Source organism: Montipora foliosa, chromosome 8, assembly GCF_036669935.1.
Source record: "Montipora foliosa isolate CH-2021 chromosome 8, ASM3666993v2, whole genome shotgun sequence".
NCBI classification, from domain to species: Eukaryota; Metazoa; Cnidaria; class Anthozoa; order Scleractinia; family Acroporidae; genus Montipora; species Montipora foliosa.
In genome coordinates, this window is record NC_090876.1 from 25500620 (window position 1) to 25513580 (window position 12961).

Consider the following 12961-nt stretch of genomic DNA (forward strand, 5'->3'; position numbering starts at 1 on the left):
AATAGGCAGAAAGGTATCTGCTCAGTATTCTTGGAATAATGTACAGTACCGCTCAAAGGTAAGTTGACAGTCTCGACTCGATCCTCGAAACTCGATTCTCGCATCGCGAAGGTCGAGACATTCGAGTTTCGAGACACGAGAATCGAGGCTCAAGAATCAAGAGTCGAGAATCGAGAGTCGAGAAAGATGGACTTTGGAATATGTATAAACTCGAGAAGAACTCGAGAAAGCGATTTACGTCTAGAAGAAATGAACAATTCCGCTAACAGAGCCTTTGTACGCAATATTCATGTTGACTCTAAGCAAGCTTTCAATGTTCTTGGCCGCGAAAAAAATATTATCTTCATTATCCTTCGGCATGTAGAAAAATAACGTTGCGATCTTATTCACTTATTCTGAAAAAAATACACGAGTTTCCAATGCATTCCCCAGGCACAAACCCAGTCACAAACTAGCAAAATGACCACGGACATGTAATTTATCAGAGTAAAAAGGGGCCTCGTTCAAAAGTTGGCGTTGTAATATCAACAACCTGGAATTCCGAATACTACCGCGTCTTTCCCATCGTGACAAAAGCTGAATTGAAACTTTATCATCAAAATCATTAAAAGACGAATGGTCAATTATGATCGCAATTCTGCTTGCTCGTTTTGGATGTCAAGAGAATCGAAAGAGAAAATAATATTATAACATGCTCTAAAAACTCGCACGGATATACGCAATTATTCATGTATTGCTGTCTCAAGCCAACACCACGGCACAATTGAGTAAATGTGAAAATCTTCATTCGTTTGTTGTATGAAAACTTGTCAGAAACATTTACCTTGCGCATGAACTGACACAAATCGTGCGACCATTATTTTTCAAAAACGAAGTATTGTAAAGTGAAGAGGCAGTGGATCGAAATTACGAACCAACGCAGACCGTCAGGCTTGCGCGTGTACTTCCACAATTACATTTTTGAGCACTTGTAAATATGCCTGCAGTGTCTGATTCGTTCCTACACACTGGAAGCTATTCTTCTTACTTAAGAAATATTCTCTGATGATTTCGTAAGTAGGTAAAATAATTGAAATAAACTGCAATCGAAAGTCAAAGCATTGCGTGACATCCGCTTGAGGGTGACTTCCTCTGTAAGTGAAATTTGCATATGTTAACGTTAGCGAAACTTGGAACATTTATACGCTCGTAATGGAACTGCCTTACCAGGCAACCTCACTTATTTCAAACAACCAATCGTGATTTACCAATATGACCAATAATGCGATGGGAGAACCGTTGACTTCACAACTTCGTAACTTTGAGATCGCTTGCTCGAGGCATTACATTACATTCTCTTTGCTTAAAATCAACGATCGATAACGTTTATTATCAGGGTAAAGAAACCTTCAGGTTTTAACTTTTAAGTCAAGCGTAGCACGTTCAAGTCGATTGTGAAGAGAGCCGTTTTGTAAATGATCGCAACAGATTATTCATTGATCCTTTGAGGAAACGAGCGACGGGAACTGTGTGCATATTTCGTCAACAGAACTACTCGCACTTGATATCCGACTCGCTTTTTCGACGCACGTACAACATACAAGTGCGCTTTGCTTGTCTAATTTATTTCTCGAGAGATCAGTCAAGCATCAAGCTCATTATTTTTCTCGACTCGAAACTCGAAAGACTCAACTCATGAGTTGCGAAACTCGACTCGAGACTCGATTCTCGAAATTTTCGAGGACTGCGAATCAAGTCTCGAGTTGAGTTTCGCGACTTGCGAGTGACTGTCAACTTACCTTTGAGCGGTACTGTACATCATATCCGTGATGGTTTCCTCTTGCACCGACGCTGTAAGCAGTATCTCCTCCATGGATAGGCCATCTAAACTTTTTTGAGGCCGGTTACCCTCTGTTGCAACTGCCACACGATCCTTAACATCGTGGAACCAGTGAAATGACTGATTTTTTTGCTCCGGGGTTTGAACATGGGCAACCGTCGAGAGATTGAGATTGCCTCCGACAAGTCTACAAACGAAAAATGATAAGTAAGCTTACCATTTGTAACAAGTTGTGTAAACAGCCAAAAGAAAGGATTAGTAATAACAAAAGAGTTTCACCTCGTCCCCCCTCCCCCGTCCCCATAACCATCATCACTACCCCTCCACTCACACACATATAACAAGATGGTAAAGAGGAGGAATTAAAAATACAGTCTTCCTCACTCATCATTTAAAAGCTGGTTTTTTTATGGAACATTTAAGGGAATTGTGCTGGATTAGGCCTATGATCAATTAATATTGTTTTATAAAATTATCATTCCCTCTGATGCTTCTCTCTGGGCACTTACCTACACCGAGGTGGGGTAGCATCTTCCAGATCCTTTATAGCAGTTACGATGTCATCAACTTCGCACATGTTGTGGCCATCTAAAGGAAGCAACTTCTGACATCCGTGAAAAGTGTCTTCTTTGAAAGATGCACATCCCTCAACTGTTTCATTTGAAAACAGAACAGTTGAAATAGCCATTTCGGAGTCTTTCGGTGAGGGTTAACCCTTCAAGTATTCTTTGAGGAGATTTCGTTTCTTCCCCAGTGATAAAATTTCGTTTTTCCAACTGCATACTTTCTGGTCGAATGACTTGGATACTTCTTCAAGCATATTTCTTGTGTTTTCTTTGTTGCTGTACAGCCCTTGCTTTTGAAATAGGTTAATGATTTCACCTTTGCAGCAACAGACGCACAGGAGGACATTGTTGTGATATGCAAAGTTCGAGCGTGGAATCCAGGTGTTTAGAAATGACGAAATGATGAGTGCTTCTTTTTCCTTCAAATAATTGACTTTGCTCTTCCTGGAAGATCCTCTTATCACAGTATGAAGAAGAGGCTTGGTTTCCTAAGCTCTGTTCATTAGTGATTCAGTGGAGTACTCTGGCAGCTTTTTCGGATTTTCATATTTGAATATAGTGTTTTTCTTGGCTTTGTATTCTTTCATTTCCGTCTTCAGTTCTTGTGCAAATGCTTCTGCCAAGTGTGGTCGTAAGGTAGGCAGTTTTAGAGGTGCATGGGCTGCCGTTTTGTACTCTTTCAGGCAGAGGTTTTTGACAAGGGTGGCTTCTTCACACCTGCATTCATGTTCAATTACACTATTTGATGAACCATAGGCTACAAAGATCTAAGAAAATACCAAGTTTTTGTTAAAAACGATTTATGAAAGTATGAAATAGTGTATTTAAGAAATGTCAACCATTTTCGTATACCATGTACAGTTTGAGTGATATGGATAATCCCACTTTACACTAGCACAAAGATCTGGCACGGCCCTCTGAATCTCACTACCGTACCTACTCCAAATATTGGTACCGTGCCCAAAATCCAAAAGGGGAAACACTTGTACACATCAAACAAAAAAACAAAAAGTGTGGCAATGATCGAGGGCTAAGGGTTTTTGAAGTCTACTCCCCTTCCTATTACTGTTTCGCGTCTTGATCGAGATTCCCGTAGTCGAGAATCGGCTGACAACGCAGACAACGCGTTCGGATAAAAGGTACGAAAAAACGGAGTTATCTTTCAAATAGCCAGGAATAGTTAATCTCAATAGTTTTTGTATTAGAAAATACACACTTTTAGCGAGGTTTTCCACTTCCCCTGTTCCATCGATTTTTTGCTCTTTTCTTTCGACTTCTTGAGCCATGCAGCTTCCTCGTGTCAAAAGAAAGGAAACAAAGATGGTGGCAAATGTTATTGACATCTAAAGGTCATATGGATCTAATTTTAAATTCACTTTCTTTTTTTACGAATGCAGTTCCATAATTCCAGCAAACAAGCCGCAAAACGATGATGAATCACTGACTAGAAACAAGTAACTAGTATTTTTTTATCAAAGGTCATGAAATTTGTGCAGAATAGAACAAATAACTTATCACAAAAACTTGACTATTTTTGTGTAAATACAAACATTTTATTGAAAATAAATCATAAGCATCTTCTCACTCTGGAAATAAACTTTACACTTTGATTGTCCTTTTTATTCACTGGTTGTGTATTTTCTGTTTATTAAAGGCTACAGAATAGGTGGCCCATTTTTTTAAATTAAGCTTTCCCTTCAATGTTTAGAAGAGTTTTAGAGTTCTTTTTGTTATACCATATATTGTTTGGGGGGGAAATGGACAATAGTCATATGAGAATATTTACAAAATGCCAACCTCAACCAAAACTACCTTCTTTTTTCCCCAAGCCTTGCAATGGTTGATTGCATTTTTAAACTGTACCAGGGGGGTTGAGGACCTATGGAAAATTTCCCAAGGGAGGTGTGTCTGGTGCCACTTGGAAATTCCAAGAGGGAGGGGTCAAAAAGTTTATTTTCCAGGAGAATTTCAGCCCAAAATACAGTTTTCCAGGGGTATTTTGCCAGAAAAATGAAAAGAAAGATCTGCTTCTTATGAGAGAGGCCCGGATGTTGAAGCCCTTTTGTCACAAAAGCAGCACACCAGAATCTGGCCACAAGTGGTCAGCTGTGGCAGAAAACTTCAATACCCATCCAGATTTGCAGAAATGCTAAAAGAGCAGAGGTCTGTTCGAGAGCGTTTTAACAAGCGCTTTAAAGATTTCAAAGCTAAATTGGCTAAAGAGAAGAAAGCCTCTGGGATAAATGTTCTTCCTTCCACTGAAGTAGAGACTCTAATGGAGGAGATAAAAGAGCGTATGGATTCTCATGTACCTGCTCCAAGCAAAAAGGCAGACTCTCAAAGAAAGAAAGGGCTCAAGGTGAGGGAAAAATCTACGAAGACTTGGGGGGAAGGCAAGTCCAGTGATGACGAAGAGTCAACTGAGTCATCTGAGCCACGTCGTAAAAGGAATAGGCGAAAGGCATCAGACCCCCTACAATATCTGTCAACCAGAAGAGAGGAAGAAATGGATCTCAAGCGACAGCAGATGGACCTTGAGGCCAAAAGGATTGAAATTGAACAACAGAAGCAGGCCCAGCTGCAGAAGCAGATGGTGCTCCAAAACCAGCAAATGCAACAACAAATGAGCATGATGCTGGCACTCTTGCAACAAAACATGAACAAGCACCGATATCAGCACAGAAAAACAAAAAGTTTTTTACTTGCTTTAGTAGTAACTGCTCCTTAGTGCTATCCATGTTTGACTTTGCCTCTTCTTTACTATTTTTGTAAAAAAAAAACCACTTAAAAAATAATTAAGAAGTGGAATGTGATCAACTGACCTTTCTTGACTCTGCCTAGGCTAAATTTTGCCTCCCATATCTTAATTCCGCTAAGGCAGTGAGTGTTTGTTTTGGCAGTGAGGATTGTTTACTCTTTTGAAAACCTGTCTCAGAAATGAAATTACGTTTTTTGGCATTAACAAATTTCTGTCCCTTTAAACATAATCCAAATTTAGAATAATTTTGAGAATGTCACTTCGAAAAGGACCCAAACACTAGAGGGAGTGATATTGTGAGCTAAAAAATCATGGTTTTCATAAACTTCTTATTTTCACTCACTTCAACAGAATATTCGTTATATCTAGACCTGGACCATGCTCAAGGATCCAGCGTTCCTTTTTCCGGCCAACTCTTCTGTGTGGTCTGTAGTTTGGGGTGACTGCAAAGGATGCTGGATCCTCGAGCACGGAACTGGATAATTTTAGTTCAAAACATACATCAGTGTTCAGCTATTCATATCATTTTTAATAATCATAATCATAATTAGTTATAGATTAAGTTACGCAAAGTAGGCTTCAACGCTTGGAGGGTCAACCCCAAAAAACTGGGATGTGTTATTCCCATACAGACATGTCAGGGCACTTCTCATGAGTGCACAAATTATATATTGCTTGCCTACTGCACTCATACCAATACGAATGAATGTAAAATAGTTAGTGATATCGCCAAACAGCCACTCCACTGATACGCGCACAGAGCTCATGGGAGTGTTAAAAGCGAGCATTCTCAGTGTCAATGGTCTCCCATAATCTCCTTCTCTGAATGGACACGCCAGGTCACCATAGACGCAGAGCTGCTCTCCATGAGGGGTGTGGCAGTGTCTTTGTAGACCTGTGAGTAAGCCAGACTCGTCCAGCATACCAGCATCATGTCGACAACCCTCAATGGGGCCAAACAGATTTGCTATAAGACCATTTGGGACAGCAACTGACTGAAATTTTATACCGTGGACACGCTTATGTCCATTGTAAACAATACGCTGATTTTCCTCCGGTCTTGATATGGACCGAACGGTGCCATCACCAAAACCGAAGCAATTCCCCAAAGGTGGGACCCATGCGCTGAATTGCTCGCGCATACTGCTCTAAGAATATTGGTGATAAGAATTGCTGATTCCTTGATGTGAGTCGGCGGCCATGATTTTCGTAAACCCATCTCAAAACAGTACTGTATATCAAGCAGAGCTCTGACACAGGGCGAGCGAAACGATAAATCATATCATAGTATCTACACGGAAAGGCTCAACGTTTGAGTAAAATGCAAAGACCTTCTAGACCACTACACAGTGTTCCCTGAGAGCATCGAAAACGTCCGGTAAGACGGAGAGCCTCAGCGAGACGAGGGATATCGTCTTTTTCTACTCTAAAATTGGCAAGACACTCATCTGAACTCAGCAGGTCAAGCAAAAATTTGTTGTACTCCCAATACGGATAAATAGAATTTGTTGACTTGTAAGCATCGTAGAGCAAAACTCTTCCTCATCGAAAATTTTATCAGCAAAACAATAAATAAGCTCATCTCTGACTTTTTGGAAAGACATCTTTAAAGTGAATTCGATTTAGTTGGTAGTGTAGCAACTTAATTTGAGTTTTCGCGCCACAACACGCCACAACACTCTGTACTCGATCCAGTCCCCCAGACATCAGGCTACGCGCGTCCAACCGTCGGTAGTCGCGAATCTTAAAGTCCTTAATATCAGCCGGAGATCAGTGTGCAATTTGAGTTCTGTTCAAGCCTGGATTTTTTCAGGCTCCTTAGCAACTTCCAATCATTTAGCCGTACATTCTCCATCAGAAGCTGCAATTGTGTATTGCATGTTATCAGAAGTGTTGATATCCTATGCATTTATAATTAGTGAAACATTAGTCAATCTTTTAATCCATTGCAAAAAGCTCACCTTAACAACTGGGACATTTCTTTTTTCCTGGCACACAGGTAAAGACATCATGTTGCAAATTTCATCTACAATATCAGTAGGTGTATTGAATAGGCATTTTTTTGAGCGTGCATTCTCTTGATGTGACTTCTCCACCAGCAATGTTTTGAGGCGTTTTTTAGCTGGTGTTGAACCCGTTGGCGATCCAAGGAGAAGGGGCATTTTCTCGTCAGCCACACAACAGCTGCTTGTTTCCACTCCATTGTTTAACCCATTCACGATTTCAAAGTATGTTTTGTGACAGTTTGAAATTTTACGCGTGCATGCAATTGATACAATTTGAACAAGTGATACAATTTGAACTGGACCACCTTCGCCAATAATTTCTTTTCTTGTCGTGTGTTTGTAAAGAGGAACTGAAGAAGACTTGGCACCGCCTCTTACACCCAAGTTTTCTTTACACGCTGCACAGCAACTCGCAGCCATGGTCTAAATCAGACTCTATTGTGTGGAGTTGTGCGATCCGTTTTCGTTTGCCGCCAAATTCCAAATTTCCGCCAAAAAGGAATTCCCTCCGGTCTCTGTATTTTGCCGTTGAACACTTGTCTCTTTCTACATTCAATGCTAGGAGATTTCGAGTCCTCCCTTGCAGATGCGCTTAAATTATTTGGTATTCAAACATTGAAGAACGAGCAGAGAGAGTGCTTGCAGAAATTAGTGGTAGAAAAGAGAGATGTTCTTGCAGCTCTTCCAACGGGTTATGGGAAGAGCATTATTTATCAACTAACCCTAAGAGTGTTTGACAAGAAAAGTACTGTTTTAGTTGTCAGCCCTCTGGAGTCAATTCGCGACCAGCAGATAAGAAAGTTGGAGAAGGTTGGGATGCATGCAGTAGATTTGTCAGACGAAGAAGCGCTTTCGTAGGCTACTGATACCGAATTGGTGTTTGGCAGTGCCAAGCAATGGCTCTCATCAAAAGGAAAGATTCAGAACACCGAAAACCCCGCCGCACTAGTAATAGACGAGGCTCACACAACTGAAACATGGTAAGCTGTAAGGTAAAGGAAAATATGGGCTCACTAGAAGGACAACAATTTTTTTTCAATATTTCAGATTAAGTTGTGTTGGACGGCCTAAAAGGAAGAGGGAAAATATGACCACATCGAATACGTTCTGGTCCCCAGGAAAGAATGGTGTGGAAACAAATTTAAAATGTTTCTCAATTTTGGGACGTGGACAACGTTTTGCAGACGTGATGGTATTACGTAATAATAATACTTTACTTCTAGTGGCTAAGGACTCAGCCAATACCTTAGTATTTAAGCCCTGACTAAGGCCTCATAAGAGACAGGAAGTGGCTGTCACTGACTTGTTGGAGTTAACAAAACTGTTTCTTAAATAATCTTAAATTTATGAAAATAAAGTACTTTTAAATTCAACAGGGGTATAGGGAAGAAAGGAAAAAAAGCGTTCAGGGAAGCATTTGGACGCCTCAATGAGATGCGATCATTTCTTGGGGAAGTTCCTGTCCTATGCATAACCGCAACGGCTGATATAGGAATGCGAAGACGGTTAATCAACTACCTATCAATGCCGAATCCTCATAAGGTGATCCTTAGTCCAAATAAGGACAATATTAGATTTTCTGTCAATCGAGCTGACAAAGAGCTGAATTGTCTGAATTGGATTGTGAAGATGCTGGAAAAAGAGAGGGAGCATTGTCCATATGGCATTATCTTTTGTCAGACAGTGAATGACATTGCTCTTGTACTAAGTTACCTTCTGACAAAACTTGGTGAAAAAGCCTATGTCGATGGAGAAACACCCATTGCTGAACGTTGTTTAATTGGTGTATATTATTCTATGACACCTCAAACACTCAAGGACAGAGTTAAGTCCTCTTTTGAAAGTGGTATTGGACGAGCACGAATCGTGATTGCCAACACATCACTGAGAATGGGGGTTGACTTCCCCAGTGTTACTTACGTCATCCATTTTGATCCTGCCAGAGATCTTGTAAGTCATTTGCAGGAGGCGGGACGCGCAGGCCGTGATGGTGGCACACAATATCATTGTGTATCTTGGAAAGCATACAGCACTCTGTCACAAGGAAATGACCAAAGTGTTGGACTCTAAAGAGTCAGGAAAGCCCTCCTTTCCTCTTTTTGTGATGAAACCTGCGTCACACCTAGGCATAATTGTTGTAATAGGTGTCACAAAAACTGTGATTGTGGTGGTGATGGTCCATGCAGCGAGCCACTTCCAGTTTTGGACAAACCACCTGTTGAGGAAGCTTACACTGGTCCAATCAGAACTGTCACAGATGAGGATAAGAACTACTCGCGAGCTGCACTTTTTGAACTGAGATTAAGCCTTGGCCGGCAAACGAAAGCGTCTTAATTTGATAGCAGTGGTGCAATCTCACAAGGATTTACAGACGAAGTAATTGAGGCCATAGTGGCCACCTGCAATAGGCTCTTCACTTCAAGAGATATCCTACAGACTTTTTTTGTGTCGTCTCCAAAATTGACTGTTATTGGATGAAATCTAACAGGTTAGCACTAAGTATCTTAAAAACTAATTTCATTCTTTTTCATTCAAAGAAACTGAAGCCAAGTAAGTTATTGAATTTAAAAATTGATGGAGTAAATATTAAGCAAGTCTTCACCGTTAAATATCTAGGTGTTACCTTTGACTCAAACCTTACCTGGAAAAATCATATTAATGAACTCTGTTCTAAATTATCAAAAACTGTAGGAATTTTTTCGAAATTGAGGTATAATGTCAGCATTGATATCCTTATTATGCTTTATTATTCATTAATCTATCCCTTTCTTATCTATGGTGTTCAAGTGTGGGGTTTAACATACCCAACCTATTTAAAGCCTGTCACTACTTTGCAAAAGCAATTAGCTAGAATTTTGACATTCTCAGAACCTATGTCACACTCAGAACCATTGTTAAAATCTCTTAATCTGTTAAAATTTAATGATATAATTCACTCAGAAATCCTTTCTTTTGTTTATCAGTGGTTTCACAAGCTAGTTCCTTCATGTTTTTCTGATTTTTTCAAGCCGATATCCTCTATACATGAGTATCCTACACGTCAGTCACTGAATGAAAATTTATTTATAAAATCAATTCGAACTACTCAATATGGTATTCGCTCTCTTCATTACACTGGCTCCAACCTCTGAAACTCACTTCCAATTACTATCAAGCAGATAACGCCATTCTCTAGATTTCGTAAAACTTAAAAAAAATATATTATAGACAGTTATAATAATATTATTAGTTCTTAGTTGATATGTTATTATTGGATAGTTAGATCTTAAAGAAATACTTTTAACATAAATTGTCTATTTTTCTCTGTATTCCCTCTGATAAATTTAGTTCCTTTGGGTCACCTACTCGATTAGTTTCATAAGCTATTTAGGTGTCCCAAACTCTTCACAATCAACCTTGTATTAAAACTGTTTGTTTACCATTTATCGTTTCTTCCTTTCCCCTAACATTTTACTTCTTAATCACAATTGTAATATTTCATTAGTACTATGTATCCTCTTCAATATTTAATTTGTAAATATTCATATGTATATTCTATTTTTCTTTTTCCAACACTGTAAATTAATGTTTGTGTGAGTTTAAATTAAAATTGATTGATTGATTGATTGACTGTTATTGTCCTTGAAATCTTGCATCAATGTTTTGGAGATTATCAGCCTCTGGACATTCAATATAAAGTTTCATCCATGACTGAGTCCATGATCAGCCCCTTGCTCATGCAAGGCACAACTGTAGATATACCACAGGTAACCCAGGCTCACTGTGTGTGCCACATAGGTAAATATAGAGAACACATGAGGCGAAGTTTAGGTCTGGAAATTTGCAAGAAAATGGAAATAAAATCGATGAAACTTACCATGTGCCATGTGGTGAGCTGTTGTTGTCTTTAAGATGTGCACGAAGTTTCGGGAGAAATGGTCCCCGTTCACCTTCCTTCATAGTATAGTGACAAGGTAGGAGACGGAAGCCAGCGTAGGGACTCCGATCGACCCAAAACAAGCACGATTTTTTTCGCAAAAATCGAATCCAGTCGCTAAATAAGCACACCAGGCTCGTGGAACATGAATTTCTCTAAACCATGAATCCACTGAAGCATCTCCAGGTAGCAACGCGAAGCCACCAGACTCCGTAGAACTTGTAAGTTAACCTGCTAAAATGGCGACCAGAAACCGTTGTCCTCGCAAAGTGTCCAATTCAAAATGGCACTGAACTCAGGACGCCTGGTGACGAGTATAATAAGTCCCCCTGGAGGGAGGGGAGTCCCAGATTGCTCAGTGAGTTTTATTTTCAGCAATTTGGGACTCCCTTCCCTCCAGAACTTATTATACTCGTCACCAGGCGTCCCGAGTTCAGTGCCATGTTGAATTGGATACTTTGCGAGGACAACGGTTTCTGGCCGCCATTTTAGCAGGTTAACTTACAAGTTCTACAGAGTCTGGTGGCTTTGCGTTGCTACCTGGAGATGCTTCAGTGGATTCATGGTTTAGCAAAATTCATGTTCCACGAGCCTGGCGTGCTTATTTAGCGACAGGATTCGATTTTCACGAAAAAAATCGTGCTTGTTTTGGGTCGATTGGAAACCCTACACTGGCTTCCGTCTCCTACCTTGTCACTATACTATAAAAGAAGGTGAACGGGGACCATTTTTCCCTAAACTTCGTGCACGTATTAAAGACAACAACAGCTCACCACATGGTAAGTTTCATCGATTTTTATTTCAATTTTCTTGCAAATTTCCAGACCTAAACTTCGCCTCATATGTTCTCTATATTTATCTATGTGGCACCCACAGTGAGCCTGGGCTACCTGTGGATATACCATTCGAAGAACTTTCTGACTGGGAAGACGACTTCCTTTAAGAACACAAGTGAGTAAATTAATTTAACCCTTCCCCACCTGAGAGCGAGACTTTTAGACTTTAGTCTGGCTGACACCAGACGATTTTACCAACCAACTGGCGGCACTTTAGGTGTGAATGGGTTAAGGTGAAGGAACAAAATGACCCCAAAATTGTCTCTATTACCCATGCAGCATGTAGGAGGGAGCAAGGGCTGACCACTCAGAATGAGTTAGGAAAAGGAGAACAAGACGTTTAATGTGATAGTTTCCAAAAACATGTACTCAATCCACCTACCATTGTGAGTAGGCTCCATTTTGTTGGATTCACACATCACTCACACTGATCAGATAAGTTCAATAAACAGGATGCTTTATGCATCTTGGCAGCCTTCAATAATAATTTGCTTCTAGAGTTGAGTTAACAGTGACAGTCTGGCTGCATGATTACCGGTAAATGTGCCCATACTTTGAGTATATCCATAGTTAACACAGGGGACTGGTTTTGAAGTTCGGGAAACAATGATGCCAAGATTTAGGTTGGAAAGTCCACGCCCATGCACAGTCTTTTGCTTTGCGCTCACACACTATGCATGAATCAGGTAACCAACACGTTTCTGTTGGTTAGTTCCTCAGTACAAAGTAAACAGCTATTTTGTTTTGTGCACGGTCAAGGCCAAAAAAGAGAACAAAAGCATGCAACAAAGAAATTTCTAAGGTTTCATAACTAGTCCCCTCTATTAATTATGGTATATCATGTGTAGGTACATGCATTTGAAATGGTTCAAAATTGGCATTGAAAGGACGATAACGGGTTATATAATATATAACGGGTTATATAATGAGGAGTAGGCCAAAGAAGGTAATCTTGAGAACACTGATTAACCTGCGATCAGGTTCGTTTCCTGCAGTGCATGTGATAAATGATGAGCCTGATGGAAGGTTATAAGATAAGGGGCTCTTACAGGTTAGTGAC

General features: G+C 40.1%; 1 protein-coding gene and 1 pseudogene across 1 annotated transcript; one reads left to right on the top strand and one right to left on the bottom strand.

The window, feature by feature from the left end:
- Positions 1-5706: 5706 nt before the first annotated feature.
- On the bottom strand, positions 5707-6747 carry LOC137968437 (uncharacterized; annotated as a pseudogene).
- Positions 6748-7704: 957 nt separating this feature from the next.
- Positions 7705-9219, top strand: LOC137968438 (ATP-dependent DNA helicase RecQ-like). Its single transcript, XM_068815011.1, has 2 exons — positions 7705-8003; positions 8526-9219. The coding sequence occupies exons 1-2, from the start codon at positions 7705-7707 to the stop codon at positions 9217-9219; spliced, it is 993 nt and encodes a 330-aa protein (XP_068671112.1).
- Positions 9220-12961: the final 3742 nt, after the last annotated feature.